Genomic DNA, 23,342 nt, shown 5'->3' with positions numbered 1-23,342 from the left:
TTATGAGATAAGCGAGGAAGAAGATAACGAAAGTGAAGTCTGTGATCCTGAATCGGATGTCGAGAATGACTTGACTTAAATTCTCCTAGTCCTAAGGCCCAGAGCCCATCATCGACAGAAAAGCATGAAGGAAAAGGCCGGAGAGTTGTCCTCCTAGAAACGCAGGACTCAAATTTTCCATCAGTGAAACCAGCGGATGAGACTCCAACTAAGTTCCTTACCTTTGCTGAAAGAACAACACAGATCGAAGCTGCCAAGTCCTCAAAAATAGAAAACTCAAATGTAAATGTAAGACAGCAAACATTCACAAAACTGTAAGGCTTACCTTGGACTTCTCGGGGACACCACGTGATATTCTGAAACTTCTCAGGGTGCGCAATTATCTGTTGTTCACTACCCCAACTGGACTCTTTCTATACCACAGAAAACAAATTACAACACGAGAACAATTGGAATGCGTCCTAATGTAGGGAAAATATTATAGGTCAAAAATTCCAGCAACTGTATTATTCAATTACCTTAGTTGATGATTTGGTTAGCTCTCCATCCTGCTTCTGCGCAGGGGTGCGTGTTCTGAAGAAGGGATAAATTAGGAGTGGCCTAAACAAGGGGAGAAGGACAGCCCTATATGGAATGTAGGGTGTAGAGAAAAAATGCCTAATGGTGAGGTGGAAAAACATTCAACCTATTCCAACAACACAACTGTGACTGGAGAGGTAAGGTTCTTCTCCGGTTCTCCTGGAAATACCTCCAAAGTGCTATTCCTGACAATTCCCAGCCAGAAATAATATTGCTAACGAACTCCTTGCAAGAAACACTCTAATATGTCTAAAACTGAACGTGCGCAACATTTAACCTTTTAGGCACTTTCATGTGTAGAATTAGTGTTCCTAACTGTGACAGAAAAAGCGGAACACCTCTGTTCCTAGAAACAAAATCTCCACACTAAACCCCCTAGCTCCGTAATACTAATACAATTACTGGGCGGTTAAAACATACACTTGCCCTTGGAGAACGAATGCAAGCAGAGCACTCGCCATTTAAGAACGAATAATCAGTGGAGACAGCTAATGAGGTAAATGATACTTGCTGTGGAAAGGAGACAGAACAAGAATGAGTGTCTCGAAAACTCCTCACAAACGAAACGCCAAAAGGAATGCGTCTCCCGCCAACTCCACACAGAGCTCACGGAACAGTAGTTGCGGAATGGCACGGGAAAACAATGACCATGGCACTATAGAGGGGGTATCTATGAATTACAAGGGAACTGAGGAATTCCTGTCAGAGGGATGAACCGCGGTAAGCGCCGCTGAACACAGCTGAAGACGCGAAGCACCGTTGAACAAAGAGAGGGGTTTAAGTACTCCAGAGTGACAGAAAACTTGACCGCTTGCCCAATCTAGGGGTTGTAACATCAGGCGGCCATATTGGTTGATGAGGAAGAGCCCTAGTAGCATAGCCCAACCCTACCAATCCTTAGAACAGGAATTGTAAGCGGCCACCCAGGAAATTTTGGAAATTCTTTTGAGGGGGAACCCAGTAGTCATGACAAAAACAAAAAGACCAGGACCGACAAACTTTAAATAAAAGTACAGCTCCATCTGGTAAGATAATATTTGACTTAGCAATTCTAGAGAACAAACAGATGGTCTGTAGAGTAGCTAAAAATGGAGATGGTCAACAGAATCTAAAGCCGGAAACCGCTTCAAAATTTTTGCTAAGATTGGAGCGAATTGCAAAAGAAAAAGATAGCTTAATTCTAAACAGGAAAAATGTACTTGTGCTTTTTCATCACGTATCTCAGTTGAGAACCGTAGCATCAAATGACATCAAAACTGTAGAATTTGAAAACAAACGGATAAAAGACTGTGTAATCCTCCACATTCCTTTGAAAATCGTCAGAGATTCGATATTAAACACTGGCCCTCTTCTAAACTCGTTGGTATTTAATATAACTGAAATTAGCAACAAAAAACAGCACAACCCAGCTATGCGAAGTGAACCATCCATTATACCTAAACTGGTAAAAACCAAAGAAAATAAGTATCACCAACAGAAAATACAGCAGACCTAATACTAGTAAAGACAAATTACAACAAAGACAAAATGAGATGGTCCACTGACAATGAAAAGATAAGTATCACAATCTCAAAACCAACTCGGTTCAATCAAAACAGCGAGGAAGACTCTAGTAACGACCAAAATTGGGCTTGGATAGCAAAAGCACTGAACGGTGTGAATGAAAGCTAATGCCAAAAGAACAGACAAGATAAAACATTTCACATCGCCTCATGGAATACACAAGGACATGAACATTTGTTTGGTAACTCAACAAATGAGCTAGAAGGAATAGATATACTATGCCTTCAGGAAACAGGGCTGATGCAAAACCCAATTGCCACTGGATTTCAGACCGCCTTTAACCCCGCATTAAGGGAATCAAAGGACGACCAATGTCAGGTCTTGTAAAACTAGAGAGTGGAGCCCGCATTCTCCAGAAAACAAATGTGTCACCATATTTACAAACGGCTGTGATCTCACTCCCAAGTGGATTAAAAAGAATAGGCAAAACCCTTGTGCTGTGTAACATATATTGGCAACACGAGGCGACAGGAGGAAAAAAATTCATTGAGCTACTCTTGCATACAATCACGGACATTCACAATCATACAGAAGATGCAAAGATACTAATCTGCGGAGACTTAAATAGAAATTGTCTCCAGACAAAAAAGAACATCTTAGATCAAAGAAATCAAAGAGGATGAGTAGCGGATTAAAAACAGCAGAAATGTGGCTCAATGAAATGAGTCTGGAACCTACATATGCTGAATGGAAACACTGTGGGATACATCCCTGCACAATGTACCTGGCAAAGAAATCGACAAATAATTGACTATATGTTTGCAACAGAACAAGTGAGTGAACAGGTTGAAATGCTACAGATAATTGAGATGAGACACAGTGACCATCATATGTTGAAAACACAGCTAGACATGCAACTAGCAGTCAAACGAAGGTCAAAGGATGAAAGACAGTTGGTAGTTGAACCAGGCCACAATCGATTACGGCTAGACACCCCTAAAATAAGATCTCTACTAGACTCCCTTATGAATAAGCAAGACGAGGAGCAAATTGAATACACAACCTTGCTGGAAGCTTACCTTGAAACTAATGTAAAGAAGACCAATTCCGACTTTAAAAAAAATACATGCTTGGGATGAGAAGCTATCTAAAAAGAAAAAAGAACTAAACAAAGTCATAAGAAAATACAGAAAACTTGCTTATGGAGATCGCCTAATAACAAAACATGCCAAAGAAAGGTACAAAAATTGGTTAATAAGTCATAGAGCGACAATGATGCAACAAGATGCAGAATTGATGAAGAAGACTTTAACCAAATGAAACATAAGTGATTTTTGGAGATACCTGAATGATATATCATCTCCTTAAGGTGCCCTCATAAACAACATGGTACCTGAGAAAACTTGGGTTGAACATTACACAAAATTGTTCGTCACTTCAAATACAAAATCTAACCAGCAATTAGCGTTGGAGAGCGAGTGGGCACTTAAAATTGAAAAAGATGATATACTAAGAAACATCATGAGACTTAGCTCCTCCACAGCGCCTGGGTCAGACGGGCTCACTAATCACCAACTAAAACAACGACCAGACCTCTGGACGGAATTTTGCCATGTCCAGTTTCAGTCCATCTTGAGAAACAGAAGGATCCCAACGTCTTGGAAGGGTGCAATCGTAGTTCCTATTTTTAAAAAAGGCAACAGAACCGAACCGAAGAACTATCGACCGATTGCACTCCTTGACGTGGTTGGCAACATATTCCCTACCCAGCTAAATATACATCTACTAAACTGGATTCAAGAGTCCGGTCGATTCGATCTGCGCCAGGCTGGCTTTGATAAAGGAGTGGGATGCTGTCTAAACTTGACAATCCTAAACCTCCTTAAAATGGAAGCCATCAGACAGAACAAAAGAATCTACATAGCTTTTGTAGAGCTCTCCAATGCATTTGATACCGTAGAGCGCGAACTGCAATGGGAAAAACTGAAGAGATGGAAGTGCCCAGAACAACTGTTACAGCCAATCCAAGACCTCCATACAGAAATGGAAATTAAGGTCAGATTAGATCAAGCCGGCACCCTTAGTAAATCAATAGCAACGAATCATGGTGTAAAACAGGGATGCCCACTGGCAGCAACCCTGTTCTGCTTATTTTTATCAGACATCACCCTCTGGCAGCAACCCTGTTCTGCTTATTTTTATCGGACATTGAGGATTCACTCGGAGCTGTTAACTCATATCCACCCAAAATCAACAGGAATGCTGTCCATTGGCTGCTTTATGCAGATGACATTGCAGTACTAGACTTAACACCAATTGGATTGTCACGAAAGCTAGCAGCTTTGGAGAAGTATGTGACAGAAAATAAATTAAGAATCAATCCAGCAAAATCCGAAGTCTTAATCTTACAAGACCTTACAAGAGCCAAGAGAGCTGATCAAAACAACAACCTGAAATGGAGGCTGAATGAAGAGGTCCTGAACTGCGTAACTAAAGTGAAGTACCTTGGTATGTGGCTTAACAGTAACATAAATGATGCTCCCTGGGTAGATAATGCAAAAAACAAATACAAACAGCTAGCATGCCAAGGAGCTATTATAACCAAAAAATATGGAATATTTTCCCTGTTACCAGCATTGGCTCACTACAACCAGAAAGCAGTTCCAACACTAATATACGGTGCAGAGAGCGCCCTAGGGGCACCGGCGAATCTCTGGCCTCAATTAGAAAATCAGTATTACAAAAAGGTATACCATCTGCTTGCCTGCGCTATGAACTGAATCTGGTGTCAATTAACGCAAGGGTTTTGTGGAATATGCTGTCAGTCTATCGTAAGACTATCATTGACCAACTATCACCACAGTTTGAGATTCTGGCTGACCTTGGAAACTGAATCTCGACCTCAACACCTGTTAGATGGGCGAGAGAATGTGAAAATCATTTGAAAGAACCATCTACAGATCGTGAGACACTGAAAAATAACCCAAATTTGGTGAAAAAGAAACTGTGGGAGCGAGGCTGGTGTGCAACGGTAGATGAAAGAAGCCGTTATAAACTAATGGAAGACGCAGCAAAAGAAGGGAAAATCAGAAAAAGCTCCCACAATATTTGATGAAATCTCCAAATGCAATATTTCAAAAAAACTTCTTGAAATTTCGGCTGAACTTATTTGACAAAAGAGTTATCCTAAATTTAAGACATAAAAAAAAAATTGGCGATTCTGTCCTGCCGGTTTTGTGGAAATAGTCTTGAAACCGTAAAGCACCTTAAGACTGCGCATGGCTGAGGTCAGTGAGAACAGTGCACATGGCTCAAGTGATAACTCGCTATCCAACACTATCTGGAGAAGAGCTTTGGACAAAATTTGCCAAGCCAAGAGAAAAAAACTTATGGCCTGATAAACTTTTTATGCAAACTGAACTCAAGCTTAAAAGAACAAAATGAATTGGAGAGCGAAAACTGAATAAGCAAACACAGCGGGAACCGGGTGAATGATGCAAAGTCTGTCATAGGCTCGTGCTGTCTGCCGATGTTGAAGACCAGTAACTTTCTATTCTTGTATTCTGTAGCTGATGCTGTCTCCCTTACGTTCTTTCTTTTTCTTCTTCTTTCTTCTCACCCAATGGCTTATGTGAAGACCTTACCTTGGGTTGGCTGGGATTGGACTGTACATTGATTTAATTGTTTTAAAGTTTGTTATAAACTAAAAGAAATAAAAAAATTTTTTTAAAAAAGATGTAAGGTAGCCTGTACCTTCAGCTTGGGTCAAATGAGTCCTCCTTCTTACTTCTTGCAACTTCTTCAGATGATCTGATCAGTGAAGGGCTCAGGGATTGGTGTAGGCCAAGCCTAACTTAAGTGAGCCAATCCTGGGTCTCCACCAACAATCTTGAGTGAGGCTTCAGGTCAGAACCAGGGCGCTTGGCAACTGACATGGGAAGGATGACAACATATACTTCTAAGTCCCACCCATCTTCCTGTCTGCTGTATATCAAAGTGTCTCCCTAATTAACTGAGCCCTATGCAGCGCTTGATCACAACATGGGCCTCCTTTGAAGTAGGGGGTTGCAGGCAGACTTTCGTCTCCTACAATACACAAACTTCCCTGCTCTGAAAGGAGTGGTTCTAGACAGGAAATTCACTGCCCTTTCATACCAAGGAGGGGTGTTAGTACCAAGTTGACACATTCCAATACAAAGAGGTGTTAGCGTTTGGTCTCCATTGTCACTTCCTGCACCCAGGCCTTCCCTGAGGCCTGCTAATTAACATTCTTCAGTATTCACCATGACCAGCAACGTTTGACCATGGAAATGCAAATCTATGGGGCCATGAAATTCTAATCGGGCTGTCCATGGACAAATGCTTTTGATGTACCCATGGCTGTCTGGTGTCAGCTGCCCATGACAGGGGAGGGTGGCGCTGGTAAACTCTGTCCTCCGAGAGTACAAGACTATATTTCTGCTGTGGTGCGAATGTGGAAAATATGTGTCGGAATGGCCCACATATTTTCGGAGGTTGTTCTCCCATCATTCATTCTTTTAAATAAACAAAAAGAAAAGCCCAGGGGAGCGCACTCTTCCCGTGCAGATGGTTGAATCCCACACATGCCCCCCCCATCCTCAACATGAGGGTCTAGTTTGTCATCAAGGCGAAAGTACCAGCTGTGGCCATCTGTAGTTCAATGCTGGGAGCCTGGCTTGTGCTGGATGTCCATATCTAATCCCTGTAGGGATATGACCCACCACAAAAGCTTGGGGTTCTCCCCTTAAATGGCCATTTAGCATCACAGAGGCTTGTGGTCCGTCTGGATCATAAAGTGAGACCCAAAGATGTAGGGTTTCGGCTTCTTTATGGCCCACACGACTGCATATGCCTCTTTTTCTACGACAGCCCAGTTCTTTTCCCTTTTTGTGAACTGCCGGCTAATGTAGGCGAGAGGTTCCTCTACCCCTTCAGAGTTTAGCTGCGCTAACACTGCTCCAATCCCAAAATCACAGGTATCTGTCTGGATAATTCTTTTTAACTGTACACTTCCTTGGAGTGCGCTTCCGGTATTCCCTTTCTGAACTTTTAAATCATACAAAGATACATCTTTGATTGGTTATGCACATCTTTGAATAAGAAAATTCATGTTTGAAAGGAAATAAAAAGCAAATAAGCATATCCCTTTAGTCTCTCAACACGTGTTTCTCCACGTTTAATGCATGTGGTTCATCAGGAGAGTTTTCTAATATAAAACAAGAGAAACGTTTTTTTTCTTAGCTATATAAACCCAAATACATTGTTTATTTACAACAATTTAGGTGGTAGAGGCAAACCACCAATTGATGTATTCATTTAACATACTCACCAATTTTTTCGAATTAGGTAATATTCTGAATTTATAAATCCTTTTGTTAAAGTTATTTTTTTCCCATTTATAGCACAACATTTATCCTTTCTTATCTTCCAGAAAAAGTATATGGGATTTCTGTGAAAACCAGAAGTAAAATAAACAAAATGTTTAAGCTTAGGTTAAGTTTAAATAATCCCTATGGTTTTGGTATCATAAAGTATCCCTTAGTCTGCTCTCCTCACCTTATTTATCCCGGTACGATTGCCTTCCGTGCTACTGTGAGAATGATTTGAATCCTCTAATTTATACTCGCGGGCCCGCTACGTGTGATGTCATCACGCCGCGCAATGCGATGACGTCATGCATTACGTTGCGCGATGACGTCACACGTTTTTCCTACACGGTCGGCGGCCATCTTAGTTTTTGTATAAGCTATGTGTTTTATTTTATTTCAAAGACACTAATTCAAGATCATGGCACTTTAACAAAAGTAAGTTCCGATCAGTATTAACTGTCTATATATTGAGTAAAAATTGGTTTTTCCACCATTTTAGCCAACAAAAAAAATTCATACGTGTAAATGAATATGTAAACTCTCTCGTTATTTTTCACTATATCAATTCTTTTGAATTTAGTTAAACATTTTCACAATCCCCAAACAATTTTAAATTTCAAACAGAATTTCAAAAAACAAATCATTACAACCAATAACTCATTTCATTATCTGAATTTAGCCCTGTATTGCAAGTGTCCAAAATACAGATCCATTTCGCTTCTCTTCTCCTTAATTGTAGCTCTCTGTTGCCTCCTCTTTCCATGCTTTCAATTTTTTCTATGCCCAGAAACTTGATACCCTTAATATCAGTTGCTTTATGTTCTTGATTAAAGTGAATTGCCATAGGGTATCTTGTGTCCTTATTTTTAATGGCTCTGATATGTTCTTGTAATCTGATTTTCAGTACTCTAATAGTACTTCCCACATATTTCTTATTACATATACAGGTAATTGTATAAATCACATACTTAGTGTTGCAATTAATGAATTGTTTTAGTTTGTGAATTTTTCCATTTGGTCACAGATTCCACAACTCCCACACTTGTGGGTTCCTATTGGTGCTGATACTTGTAAAAATGTACTTAAAACTTCAGTTTTTTCCTCTTTCAAATGGCTGGGGCTAATTTTTTGCTTTAAAGTTGGTGCCCTTCTATAAATTATCCTGGGTTTAGCTTCTATATACTGTTTTAACATTTCATCGCTTTGCAAAATGTTCCAATGTTTTGTCAGGAATTTGTTCAAAAGGTGAGCTTCACTATTAAAAGTCGTTAGGAAGTCTACCTTTTCTTCTCTTTTCTTCACCATTCTTGGTTTGTCCTTTAGTAGTTCAGTTTTAGGTACTTTTTCAGCTTTGTAGATGGCTTTGTCCACATCTTGATTTTTGTAACCTCTCTGTATGAATTTTTCTTTGAGCAATTTAACATGATATTTTTCATTTGAACTGCAGTTTCGTTTTGTTCTCAAAATTTCACCATATAGTATATTTTTGATTATATGCTTCACGTGATTGCTTTCAGCATGTAGTACTTTATTTACTGAAGTTGGCTTTATATATAGATCTGTTAGGATCTTTTCCCCATCTGTATAGATTAGGAGATCCAAACATTCAATTTTTTCAGAACTCATTTTTTCAGTAAATTTGATATTATAATCATTCGCATTCAGATATCTGATGTAGTCGAAAAGTTATTTTTTATCTCCATTCCATATAATAAGAACATCATCGATATATCTTCCCCAATAGGTTATGTATCCATTTGTAAATGCTGTATGTTGCCATGCATGGTTGATCTCAGTGTCCCATGAATAAGTTTGCATAGGACGGTGCAAACTTGGCCCCCATTGCTGTGCCTCGTTCTTGTCTATAGATTTGTTTATTGAACAAAAAGATGTTGTTGGTTAAAGCAAAGTGCAACATTTCTAGAATCATTGAATTTTGTTGGAGGAACGAAATTGATCTAGTTTTTAAAAAAAAACTCAGTTGTTTCAAGCCCTTTTAAATGTTCAATACTGGTATATAAGGATACCACGTCCATAGTTACAAAAAGAAAACTTTCTTCCCAGGGTATTTCTTCCAGTTGTTGTATAACATGTTTGCTGTCTCTCAGGTATGATGATAGATTAGTTGTTAAAGGCTGAAGGTGTAAATCAATATATTGGGAAACTCTTTCTGTTAATGAACCTATGCCATTGATGATTGGTCTACAGGTTGGAAATTGTTCAAATGTTTTATGAATCTTTGGCAAAAAATATATTATTGACATAATTGGATGAGTATTGTTCAGATAATGATATTCATCTTCAGAGAGTAAGCCGATTTCTCCCCAATTTTTGATCATGCTGTGCCATTCCGACTGCAAATCCATAATTGGATTCTTCTGTAGTGGACAATAACAATTCCTATCATTCAATTGTCTGTTTCCTTCAGTAATATAATCTTTTCTTTGCATCAGGACAATATTGCCTCCTTTATCTGCACTCTTAATTATCGATTGTGTGTTTTTTGATAAGGTCTCAATAGCCATCGATTCTTTTTGTGAAAGATTGTGTTTCATTTTCGTTTGTTTATTTTTGAGAAAATTTTGTCTCAGATCTGCACTCACCATTTTTTTAAAGACATCAATTACATTGTTTTATGCCATTTTAGGAATGAACTTGGATTTTAGTTTTAAGTTCGATTCTTCCGATAAACAAGGATCAATATTTTGTTCATCCAGGAACATTTCTGTAGTATAATTTTCTTCTGTGAGATTCATATTTGTCTTTTCTACAATTTCTACTGACAGAGGTGAAATATCCTGATTCGTCTTCTTTTGTTTCTCGAATATTGATTCGGCAAAGTGTTTTTTCAATTTTAATTTTCTACAAAATTTGAATAGATCTACATTAGTGTGAAAATAATCTGCCTTATTTGATGGACTGAAATTTAGTCCTTTATTCAACACCTTGTTAATTGTTGTCAACTTCTTGTCCAGTTAGATTCATGGCTAAATTTACTTCATCCTCTTGTCTTGTGATCTGGTTTGCATTCTCCCTTGTCCGCTTCCTTTGTTTCTGCGTTCCACCTCTTTTTCCTCTCTTGTTTTTGGAGAAACACGTGTTGAGAGACTAAAGGGATATGGTTATTTGAATAAGAAAGTTCATGTTTGAAAGGAAATGCCTCGTGTGAAAGGAAATAAAAAACAAAGATGTGCATAACCAATCAAAGATGTATCTTTGTATGATTTAAAAGTTCAGAAAAGGAATACCGGAAGCGCACTCCAAGGAAGTGTACAGTTAAAAAGAATTGTTTGTTTAATATTGCAGCAGCCGCAATATACACTCCATCAGGTGCAGCATCCAGGTAACAAAGAAATGATTCACTACTGCACAGTAAGAAATCACCAATTACAGGAAATCAAAGCCGCAAAGGACTGCAAAATGTATACAAAAATCTGTCTGGATAATGAATTACTGACCATAGTCTGACACTTTCTGAACTGGGGACCTGCACAATCCATCCTTTAAATCCTGAAAGGAGGTTTGAAAGGCAGATGTCCAAGTTATCATCTTTGGCATCTTTTTTGACGTTGCATCATTCAGGGGCATGGCAATGGTCCCATACCCTCTGATGAACGACCGGTAGTACCCGGTTAGACCTAGAAAGCCTCTCACCTGCGTCTGTGTAGTGGGGATGTCCCACTCTTTCACAGCTTGTACCTTCACTTCAAGAGCCTGTTTCTTACCTCCACCAACCCAGGTGGCCTAGCTAAGTCACGGTACCCTGCGCTATCTGGCACTTCGTGGCCTTGATGATCAGGCCTGCATTCTGCGGAGCCTGAAGCACTTGTTTCTGGTGGGATAGCTGATCCTCCTAGGTGTGGCTGATCACAGAAATGTTGTCTAAGTAGGCGACACTGAAATTTTCCAGCCCAGACAAAACCTTGTCTTTTGTGCCCTCTTGCCAGGACTTCGACCCTGGCCAGGGAGCACATCCTTCCAGCGCAGTGGCCAGGGCCATATTGCACCACTTGGCATGTTGCCCCAATAGGTTACTCCACACCTCACTGTAGATGTAAAATTCCACTTTTTTTGTATTACTCATTTTTTTAACCCTCTCTTTTTAAAAAGGTTTTTCCCATAACTGCAGTCATATTGGCAATGGACAACAAATAACCACGAATATTTCAATAATATTCACGGTTATTATGCGTGTGATGCATATATTTGGGAAATTCCTGCTTGTTTTCTACAATAACTGTGAATTTGGAAAAATAACCCTGTATGTGAAAAAATAACTGCAAATATGGAAAAACGTTTGAGCTCTCGACTTGGTCCCCAGCGCCCCCCAATCCCCATTTCCGCATGATGTTCGATGACCCTTCATACTTTTTATTTCTGAAACTTCTCTCAGCTGCAGTGCACCATGGGAGACATCACTATAATTCTGGGTTAAATATTTTAAAAACTACTGAACGCAGATCACCGTTGACGCGCTGTCCCCCTCCCCCTCTGGAAATCGACTCAACGCTTTGTGCCCAAGTTTATTCGTACCTGGTCCAATTCCATCCAGCGGTTTTTCGCTGTGCGCTTGAGCAAGAATTTGACATTTATCTCTATGGGAAAATGAATGGGGAGTAGGCCAAAACTGCACTTTTTTTGTTTTCTTAATAACTTCTTTGTTTTTTAATGGATCTTTCCCAAAATGTCCAGTCTGGTGGTGAGGTGCCCATCAGTACAAGTTTTGCGTGCAAAATTTCAGGCAAATCCGTCATACGAGTCAAAAGGTTTGTAGCTCATCATTTTTGAGAGGCGGAGATCCATCCCCTAATTGGGGATATTGTGCTATGGGGAAGTGGCTTTCACCAGGCTCTCCTCTCCCTCTGACAGCGCTGCTTGAGGGTGTGCAGGCAACGATAGACCGAGAACACCCCCTGACAAGCTTGCAGCGTGTTCTTGCTGAATGATTACGCGTAGAATCAGGGCCAGGGGACGCTACTTGCTTTCCGTCAGGAATAAGGTGCCCCCTCCTTGAATCGCTGCCACTTTCTAATTAGCAGCCTGTGATTTTTTTGCACGCATTTAAAGGTCATATGGCTTTTATGAGTTGATTTAAATATATAAGACCCCACGCATCCATCTGGTATGCTGTGAATAGATGGCAGAGGGAGTGTGCATCCTTTCTGCAATATATCTGCTCTAAAAAAGGCATTCTGGTGCATGTATTGTTTTATTTCTGGCATGCAGGTTTACCAAGTATTGGCAAGGCAAACCGTTTTGGTTTTTGTACAGGCATGGCGTGCTCTTCCAGGAGCTGCCACAATGGCCCTACCTGGCAAAGTGTGCCAGTTCTGAGCATCATATGTACACGGCAAATGTCTGTCTACCTAATGCCAGTTAACGTGAATTTGGTGCAAGGAACAGATGTAAGGGTACACGTGCAAGGCAGTTTTATTCTATCATGCTCTGGTTTATAGCTCCAATTAAGCCATCATCTTTCAGAATGCTGCTCTGAAATCGGAGATCGCAGAGGGATTTGTTTTGGGCAGAGAGGGGCGAGTAGTGGGTGGAAATGGCCATAGCAACTATCATGGCATCTGTGGTCAATGGGTGGGTAAATCGCCAAACCCACAGGCTGTGTGGCTTTCGTAATCTCCATCCTATTGTCACTTCCCATGAGAATAGTTTTGGCTTGTAGGCAGTGCTTTCCCACCACCTAACAGCCAAATCTAAAAAGGAACCCATGCTTTGTGCATGCGCTAAATGTCCTTGCAGAGTTAATGGGGCTGATCATGCCTGAATGTTGTGTGAATTAAACTTTGCAGCAGCCATCAGTGTCCAAACGGATAAGCTACACTGAAAGAACGACACTGTTTGGCTCTGTGCAACAGTCCCTGTATGGGGGGCCTCTGGGGCTGTATTGGGCATTCAGCGAGCATCAGGCCTGGTGAGGCAACACTGTTATGTGCCTTGGGGCCCAGCACCGAGGGCGTGGGATAACTAAGACTGCTACTGTAGGACATGTATATTCAGCTCAAACCCTCATGAGTGTTAGACTTGTAAATATGGAGACATTTCTGGCATTCCAAGTGCACCTAAACATGGTGCAAGGCTGTGCAGTGTGCTGTTAAATACTTGTATGGCATCCAGCAGTCAACACAACCCTTTTCTGACTTCCTGGGCTCCTGAAGACCATACGCAGATGGGGTTCTTCTTTTCTTCCTGAAACTGTGCAGACAAAGTATCCCTCGCCCCCAAACCAACTACTCCTGGCTCCCTCCCGCTACCTGAAGACAGACACTCCCCATCCTGTTCTACCATTCCTGGTCGCCTTTGGGTAGTCGGTGCTTTTAATAAAAACAGCTGCGGGGATGCGCCCTAATCCAGGCTCCCCCTTCAACTTTGTGTGTGTTTATAAATATTTAATTAATTTCCTTTCTCGCCCTCCATCACAGAGGGGCTTGATTTAATAAGCTCACACCACACGAGGCATGGAGTTTCATGGTGGGGGACCGCCACCCACACAGGAACCATAGGCCAGGGAGGGGAAGCGAGGCGGCGGATAGAAGGAACAGGCTACCTATAGAATTGTGCCACTGGGGTCGTGGCGGTGCTGCAGACAGCACCAAGATACCCCATTTGTTGGGAAAGGCTCTCCCGGAAACACTGAGAGCAGTCGTTTTTGCAACATTGCCTGGCCGGTAATTCAGTTAATGCCCGGAACCTCGTGGGAAAGTAAAGTGGAAAATCACAGGATGTGCAGTTTTAGGGACTGCAGGCAAGGGGCTAATTACACGAGCCTACCGGCTCGAAGCAAGAGCGTACTGTGTGGGAAAGGCACCGGAATGATGCAGACAAGGGGGAAAACCACATCCCAGAGCAGCAGTCTTCAACTTTCTGCTCTCCAGCGCACCCATCATGCCAAGACGGCATAGTCCACGAAAGATTATATCCGGGGTCAGCAACCTCAGATGTTTTGGACTACAATTCCCATTATCCCTCTCCATTGACTATGCTGCCTAGGGATGACGTTTTCAGACCCCTGGATTATGTGGTCATCCAAACTTCTGTGAGACCATCGAAGTTGGCGGCAATGTTATTTTATTTGTATATTTCTTATTGAGGGCACAGTTTGGAAATGTGCCACAGAGTTTCGAGATTGCCTGCAGATGGCCAAAATGACTTGCAGATTTTCTCTGTGTACCAATGTAATTTCTCTCAGGCAGAGAGAAAGCACAAGCTTCTTAAAGGATCAGTGGCGGCGGGTCAGCAGTGCCAGCAGTGCCAGCTATCGGCACCAGCTAGCAACTCTGCTGGCATTGACTGGGGTAGTCGTTTAGCGGAATGGCAGCTGAATGGCTGACTCGGCTGAGCAATAGGAACGCGGCCAGCAAGTGCCAGCCCAGTCTTTCAGTGGAGGCCCCCCTCTTCCCTTGCAGCAGTAGAAGGCCCTGTGTTGTGCTCCATAAGTGAATGCAGCATAACAGTGTCTGGGGTCTGAGGATATCAAAACTACGAGGCAGAGTGTAAGAGGGGCAAAGACCCTGGCATCACTAGACGGAAAAGTTATGGAGAGATGTCTACACAAGGGGGTACAGCCCACCTCCTTCCAGGATGCGCAAAGGGCAACAGATGAGAAATATGCACAAGACGAACAGCGACCATTGCATCAGGTCACAGCAAGAGACTCGGGGAGAGTTGGGTGTGGGGGCAGAGACATATTTCAACATAACAAGTAAAAAGATACATAAACTAATGGGCAGTTCGAGGTAGTGTCTTATTTTTTTTGTAGTAGCTAATTTTATACATTGTTTCCATTGCCAAAAAAGCACTTCAGAGCACTCTCGCGACATAGTGTGGGGTATAAAAAGGATTGATGGGAGAATGCACCGCCACAGTCCGCCAATTACTGGGAGCATGGCACCAGGTGTAAAACTGAAGGTCGATGACTGCAAGGCTTTGAATTAATCATAACCTCAGGCATTGCTCTGGACAGCAATCCAGAATTTCATTTTTCAGCCCTGCCACTCCATTACAGAAAGGAATAGAGTATATAAAAATCTGGTTTGGTGCCCCCACAGAAGAGGGGGGTAGCCAAGCACAAACTGCATGCTCACATCCCTTCTGCACAAGACCACATGCAACCCTGGACACGTTTCAGCCTCATGTGGCATCATTAGTGAGGTGAAGCTTGGGTCTCCAAGCGCAGTAGGCTTAGGGCCCATGCGCGAGTATTCAAGGCTGAAATATGTCTGAGGTTGCTTGTGTTTCCGGCCAGAAGGGATGTGGTCTGGCAGGTCGGGGAGGGCCGCTCCCATTCTTTGCAGTACCAAACAGGTTTGCATGAGGCAGGTTCCTTGTTTCTGCAATGCTACAGGTGTGCTACAAAAGGATGGAATGCCACTCAACTGTAAGGCTAATTTGGGTAGAAGCATGCAGGCATGAATTGGATGCATCGGTGATGGTTGGGTTTGAAGTTCACAGTGGGGTAATTAAGGGGGTTTTGGGTCGCATATTCCTCTCCTTTACAACACTGCTTAATGGCTACTTTCGTTCCAAATTCCTGTTTTTCGATGTCTAGGGGCTTTCTGTTTCTAAGCTATACAGAAATTCTAAAATGGCCCATAAGTGGGACAGGTAATATCTTTTTCAGGTGGAGAGCCTTTCAAGTGAAACCGGCTAATTTCATCTCAATCCTGGCTGTCAGGGGGATGAGTGGAGTGGTTTGAGTTCTGAATTTCACACAAATGTGACCTTAATTCTTTTGAGGGTGCATCCTTGCAGAGTGGGTAGTTGTACCTGCCAACTGGGGTGAAGAAGGAAACCTGTGACACCAGTTCGATATTGATGGAAGCTGGAGAGCTCTGGGCAGAGGGGACAAGGTATGGAGTTAGGAGAGAGCAAAGAGCAAGTATTTAGAGAAAGCTACAAGAATTAATTGTGTTAATCTAGTTACACGTGTAATTAGCGTGTAAGAAAGCTGGGGAAGGATATTGGGATTCTGCAGAAAGCATATGCATCCGTGTGTAGTGGTTAGTGGTCCTTGCTGTTTGTGGCTGAGGCACAGGGGAGCATTTAGCATTTAAGTGTTAAGGCCAGTGAAGGGGGTGGTAGACCAACCATTAGGGGCACATTTAGCATTGAAGCGTTAAGGCCAGTGAAGGGGGTGGTAGACCAGCCATTAGAGGCACATTTAGCATTGAAGCGTTAAGGCCAGTGAAGGGGTGGTAGACCATGCTTCAATGCTAAATGTGCTCCTAATGGCTGGTCTACCACCCCCTTCACTGGCCTTAACGCTTCAATGCTAAATGGGCCCCTAATGGCTGGTCTACCACCCCCTTCCATGGCCTTCATGCTTCAATGCTAAATGTGCCCCTAATTGCTAGTCTACCACCCCCTTCACTGGCCTTAATGCTTCAATGCTAAATGTGCCCCTAATGGCTGGTCTACCACCCCCTTCACTGGCCTTAACGCTTCAATGCTAAATGGGCCCCAAATGGCTGGTCTACCACCCCCTTCAATGGGCGTCATGCTTCAATGCTAAATGTGCCCCTAATGGCTGGAGGCCAGTGAAGGGGGTGGTAGACCGGGCATTGTTCCGTTCTCTATGCCAGGATTCATGAAATGGGTAACAACCCTAAGTCTTCCCATAGCAACATTTCTACTGTCATTTCTGCAGATAAACTGGTTTTCCCCCATAGATCTGACCTTTCCCCATAGCCGGCAGAAACTCGTAACCATTTCTTTATTTTGATATTTGGATTGGCACTTGGCATATCCCAGTGATAGCCAGAAAACGGCGACAAAGGGTTGAAGGCAGTGTCCCTGCATCAAGGATGGAGCCTGGGCGAGTGTGAAGAAGCAGTGTTTGGGCCAGTGTGTGTCATTAAGGCTCACAACAATACACGCTTATAGTCACACTCAAACGTGACCTGAGTAGTTTCCATGTTTTAAGGAGGATTTAGGGGATGCTCTTGAAGGTAACAAGCCTGCAGGGGCAATTTAATTGTTGGTGTTACCTTAGGACTTTGATATGATTGAGTTGTGGTCTAGTCTCTTCTACTGGCACCATTTGTCGCGTGGCACAGAAGGGGGCAGCGATTGATACTAGTTTCCATGACCAGGTGGCATACATGCACCATTCGATTCAGAGGGGTATTTGTCCACTTCTTTTTGAATTCCAAAGCTTCCATACACGATTAATAATGGAAAAAACGGGACTAAGAGTCACCAGAATGAAAAGAAAGATGGTACTTGACAGCCACCTTCTGAATGGAATGGGCACATTGGCATATATGCCAGTGAAGACTAAGCGTTGCCACTCAGTTAGCAGGTGCCCTCGAATCCAGTAGCAAACGCTCTTCTTAATAACAGTTCAGTCGCATTCAGTGACAAAGTCAATGCTGTCAGTCATAGATCAATCGCGTTCATAAAAATGCCGAAATCTCTTCTTCAATCCTCTTATTGTGAAGAGGCAGTGTCAATCACATTGCGTGTCCAAAAGGTGTGCCAATGCATTTCGGAATAGATTCCGCCATCAGGGCTAGACACTGTGACGTACGTGAAGAAACCCCGCTAGGTTTTCAGCGTCATTCTGAGCCCCAAGTTATGAAACGGCTGCAAAACCATGTGAGGGGTGGCAGGTAGGAGGGGATCCCATTTTGGCTTATGGCTGTGTGTACTGTGTAACAGGAGTATTAGGTTTGTGGGAGACACCCTGATAGAAACGATCACAGATTCTGGCCTCTGCTCTGATCACCGAATGCCTGACCAACACTTTCCTATGTCCTGATGGGTACTGTGCGTAGCACCCGAGCACATTTCTGAGGTTTGGGACTAGACTCGGCCCGACAGCCTACATACTATGGAAGTTGAAAGAGGTACCTGTACTCCTTATTTCAGGCGGCTTTTTTTTTTCTGAACCCAAAGTTCTTGCCTCCCATAACCCTTAGCACCTAGCTTCTGGTGATGAGTGGGGTCTCCAGACTGCCCTCTTCCCGACCCTGTCAATTTCCAGATCCTTGTGGCACACAGGGTAAAATGAAAGAGCGAGCGAGAGAGAGCGAGAAAAAGAAGAGCCAGGCCGAGTGACCGAGTCTGACAATGGCAATGTGAGAGACTGAAAGGGGAACTGTCTGCAAGAGGCTAGTGGTGACAGCATGGTGAAACACCCAGTAGTACAGCCTTTTCTAATTGTATTATTGTGATGTTGTTTGTGCCTTTTTTGTGTGCTTTTCTATGCCATGTTATCTTCTGTATTTGTTCTCAGATTTCACTGCCCATCAAGTTCACTGACTGCTCCCTGCACACATTCTGGATTCCAAAACAAACTAGGCATGCCAACTAAGTCACCCACACATCACAATTGAACACCCCTCACAACAGGCCTCAAACATCAGAACACTACACCTCTACAACCAACTTACATATCACACCTGGAGCACCACTGGCACACGAGGCCCCCCTCCCGACACACATGCTTATGACAGTCCATCTTCAACCTGACCCCCACTCAGATCTCGGGGTGCTTTCAGTATTCATGCCCCAACATACCATTAAAGCGGTCTTGCATTTTCCTCCCTCCACTAACCTTACCACCCCCTCTTTCAGATCGGCCGCAGCGCTGAGAGGCCAGGCACATTTCAGCTTAGCGCTGTACAGATTCCATTTATAACGTAACTTAGGTGGCTGTGGTAGTCATCGCCCCCTCACTCCAATCCCCGAGAGCTAGGGACTAAGGCTCGTTGCCATGCTAAGGTTTTTGCCCCGTGTCATTCTTTACACGAAAACACAAGCAAGAAGCAACACAACCAAGCAACCCATGTACGAGCTCAAGATCCTGGCGCTGTAAATCTTTTTTGTAGAGGCAATGGCATGGATCCAGGTGCCTTGTCTGTCGGGGAAAAAATGTTATGGGGAATGGGTTAATAATTAATAGCTTACTTTGAGAGATGGAAGATATAAAATAATACAATAGCCCGGCACAGACCTCGGTTTGTTTGAGCAGGTTCTCTTTCACCTTGGTAGCAAGTGCCTGGATGTGCTCCTTGTATGTTTTTATTTTTGTTACTATCGATATGTGCACCTGTTTGTTTCTGTCCTCGTGGTGTCCTTTGCACCTGGGCCTCGCGGAAACCGTCCAGCGCATTGCAACTTCCTGGTGTTGCTCGATCAGGACAACAGACCAAAAAAAAAAACTATATACCGCACAACGCTCCCTTCTGTGCAGGTCACACTGCTGGAGATTGCTGGGCTCGGGCAGGTGACGTGACGTCAAGGCAGCGCGCGCGCGCGCGCGCGCTCCCCGCGAGGCACCGAGGACACGGAGCCCTGCGAGGTCAGGCAGGAGCAGCGCAAAGAGGGGGTGCGCCAGTGGTTGGGGCGAGAAGAGGGCGCACTGTGCGAAAATGATCCATTCCACCAAGCGGAACCCAGGTACATTGGCGTGGTTTGTCGGGGAGTGAAGGACTGAACCGTTTGACTAGTTGTGCCAGTCTCTCAGCTCACCTGCCTGTGTAAGCGCCTGTGTAGTGCTGCCTGCGTCACACTGCACGCCATTCACGGGCGGCACCTGCCAATGTCAACGTCATTTGTTAATTGCGAAAAGCTGGCGTGGGTTGATAGGCCGCCTGGGCGTTTCGCTTGGCCACTTTTACCACGTTTGACAAATACCCGGGTGCTGACAGACAAGACACACAAACGCATGGCAGCTTGACCTGCTCGGAGGTTGGGTACTTTGTTGTGCGGAGGAAATGGGTGTTAGAATAGAAGTGGCAGAATGAGTTATTTTCGAAAGTGATCGCTAAGGACGGGTGGTGTTTGGATTGGGCTAACCGTGGCCCGTATTCTGTGGGAATCCATCCACTAACGTAAAACACTGTTGGTTTCAAATTGTAAGGAGTTTTGGTTTCGTTGAATGCTATTATATAGGTATGTTCCTGAATCCTGCACAACCAACAGAAAAGGGCTCCAATGTTCCTTTTTTCTTTTCATTAGCGTGTTGGGAACATATTTGTATGTATTTCGTGTTATTCAATCTATTAGATCCACAAGCCGTCTAGTCGTTAATACTGCTGAAGAAAAATCAGACAGCACTTCGAATTTGTGAGCTGAAAAACGTTTTTACGTGTCTGCCCGTCCAATGTAAGTTTGTTAGTCCGATTGTTCAACTTTTCGACACGCCAGCGGCATTGTGTTCCCCGTCCGTGTTTGGTAGCTTGTTACCTTAGAGAATTGAGCTGTGCCTACATGTTCCCAATACCATGTTGTTTCCGGAACCGGCATGTTGCTAAACACTAGGTACACCCCGGCATTGTCTGAATTCCTTTGCGCTCCAGCGAAAGAACACTCCGCGTGAACTCCTGCGAGCTCCGTCGGCGCAGACCGCCTCATTACTGAGGGTAACACACGGGCGCAGACTCACAGGGGCTTCAGGGGCCTCGTGACCACTGTCCAGCCCACGCCGCCTATTCAGCTCATTCCACACGCCGCCGCTGCTTCCATGATCGTATTTACCAGTGCAAGCACTGCTGTAACATTGCCCGGCGCCCTGAGGCCATGACAATGGCAGTGGCGCGCAGTATCGATACCAAATACATTACATAAAAGGCTAAGACTGGCTGCAGGTGGCACATATGACCTGCGTGGCCACTAATTGCCTATGGATGAGCAACGATCAATCCATGTATAGTGCCCTTAAACTTGTAATACATATACATAAACATATACATTGTATATAAAGAACAAGATATCTTTACATTAGCATGAATAACATATATATATATATATTTTTAAATAATTTTGTTAATGGGAAAACTTGTTTCGCTTATAGAAATGTAACTTTGCAAAAAAAAATATTGATTCAATTTTAATGCAAACAAATAAGTAACATATTGTATTACATCACCGTGATAGTTAATTACAGTAGTCCATTTATCAAATCTTGAAAATATCCTGTTTGTTATATCATATATTTATAAGTGTGACAGGACTCTTAGTTGGACAAGAGGTTCCATATGCAATACACTATTATGAACTGGAAATGCAGTTGCACAGTCTATTCCAATTAACTACCTAGTAATATAATGTTCTACCTCCATCATGTTACCCCAAATTTTTCGCTTTTTGTCAGAGGTTTGGCCTAGTCCACAGGTCTTCCCGCCTGTAGACCTGTTTGTCTCGGCAGGATAGCTCAGCGGCAACGTGCTCACCTTGGAAGCAAGACGACAAGGAGCAATTCAGATTCGATCCTCTGGAGCGCGCTTAGAAACCTCTGGGTATTAACCGTGTTATAAATAACCTATCAATCAAGCCTCACAGCGTGTATTGCCCCACTATGTGTTAAGTACAGGTTTTCTGCAAGGGGATTTTACAGCACGTGTATTTAATCAATCTCAAAGTAATCCCTTGGCAAAGACATGAGAAGGTTCTACAGCGTCCCCCAATGTCTACTGAACCTTATTCTCACGCATCCATTGCACCACATTGTCCAAGGCCCACTGCAGCAAGGCCATCACCTGTTAGGTGCCTATGTCTGCCGTCTGCCATACCCCCCCCTGCCCGTCAAACTCCAGGTAACTTTTGACCTACACTACGGCGCAAGGCACAGCTACCTCATTGTCTTCTACTACCATGTTTGCCTGTGGTACTGCAGGAAATAGCATATAAAGTGCAAAATCTTTGCGCGCCACTGGACCGTTTTGCTAAAACTGCCACTTGAATGCCTACCGACCAAACTGTATTCAGATTGTTTGCTAATGTCCTGATTAATTCACATTAGTGATTTGTACCTTTGACTTTGCCTGAATGCTCAAAATGCCAGTTGGCTCGATTTTGTCTGAAGGCTCTCACTACTGCCAGTATCCCAGACTTGGCGCACTCACAAAATCTAGGTGCTTTCTGCTGCATCCATTTCAGTTGCTGTCAATTTTGACAATCCGATAGTCAATGTAACCTAACGCGAAAAATCCCTCAGCCATCTAGGTGAATCTTTGCCCCCCTTAGTCAATGCAATCCAATGTGTTTTAGCTGCCTACATGACTTTTGAATCTAGGTGAATCTTTGCCCCCCTTAGTCAATGCAATCTAATGTCTCAGTTGTCTACTTGACTTTGAATCTAGGTGAATCCCTGGCCCATTCAGTCATTGCAACTTAGTGTGTTTTAGCGGTCTACCTGATTGTGATCTTAGGTAAGGTAAACCCTAACAACTCAGGAACCAGCTGATATTGGACACATGCCCACTGTTCGCACCTCCTCCCACTAAAATGTACCTACCGGGTATTTATTCAGCACTGCTGAGAGTCCTCATCCACCTAATCCACGCAACTAGTCATCTCAGCCCCCCCCTTACCAGCATGGTTACCACCCCTCCACTCACCATGTACCTCTCTACACCGTGCAACCTCTCTGCTAGAAACTCCAAACTACGCGCCAGACTCTCCAAAATATACGAGCCCAGAGCTAGGGATTCCACCCATACCAAACCATCTAACTGGACCTAGCCTCACATCCTGACTATCCCGTCCAACAAAGGCACAAACCTACCTAAGCCTACCCAAACCAATACTACGACCAAACATAAGTCTCGATCATCTACCTCTACACCTACTACGAGTAAACATGCCACTACACCCATAAGAGGGGCTTTAATCAATGCGATATCTGTCGTAGCCCACGCGACAGACATAGCAGACCTCATCCTAATGGAAGAACTAGACTTCTTAGCCATCTCTAAGACCTGGCTTCATGCAGCAGCTGGCCCAGCCCTTGCCCTAGCCATCCCTGAGAATTTCTCCATCCTCTGAGCAGACAGAATTGATTCTAGAGGCAGTGGCCTCGCTATAATCGCCAAAACCCACCTCAACCTTAAACCTAACACTACCGATCACTAC

The 23,342-nt window shown here is 43.4% G+C and overlaps 1 protein-coding gene across 10 annotated transcripts in view; it reads left to right on the top strand.

The window, feature by feature from the left end:
• Nucleotides 1-23,342, top strand: part of FGD4 (FYVE, RhoGEF and PH domain containing 4) — a 1,139,208-nt gene that overhangs the window by 595,316 nt on the left and 520,550 nt on the right. The window contains exon 1 of one of the 10 annotated variants that reach the window (XM_069628209.1): nucleotides 19,740-19,886. The exons of the other annotated variants lie outside the window; for them this stretch is intronic. Within the exon in view, the coding sequence (XP_069484310.1) occupies nucleotides 19,859-19,886 (28 nt within the window). The 5' untranslated portion in view covers nucleotides 19,740-19,858. Of the gene's footprint in view, nucleotides 1-19,739; nucleotides 19,887-23,342 lie in introns of those variants that run through there. 10 annotated transcript variants of the gene reach the window in all.

Source organism: Ambystoma mexicanum, chromosome 12, assembly GCF_040938575.1.
Source record: "Ambystoma mexicanum isolate Mex_15411 chromosome 12, UKY_AmexF1_1, whole genome shotgun sequence".
Lineage (NCBI taxonomy): Eukaryota > Metazoa > Chordata > Amphibia > Caudata > Ambystomatidae > Ambystoma > Ambystoma mexicanum.
The sequence above is the reverse complement of the archived record's forward strand: the minus strand, read 5'-3'. Positions and strand labels throughout refer to the sequence as shown.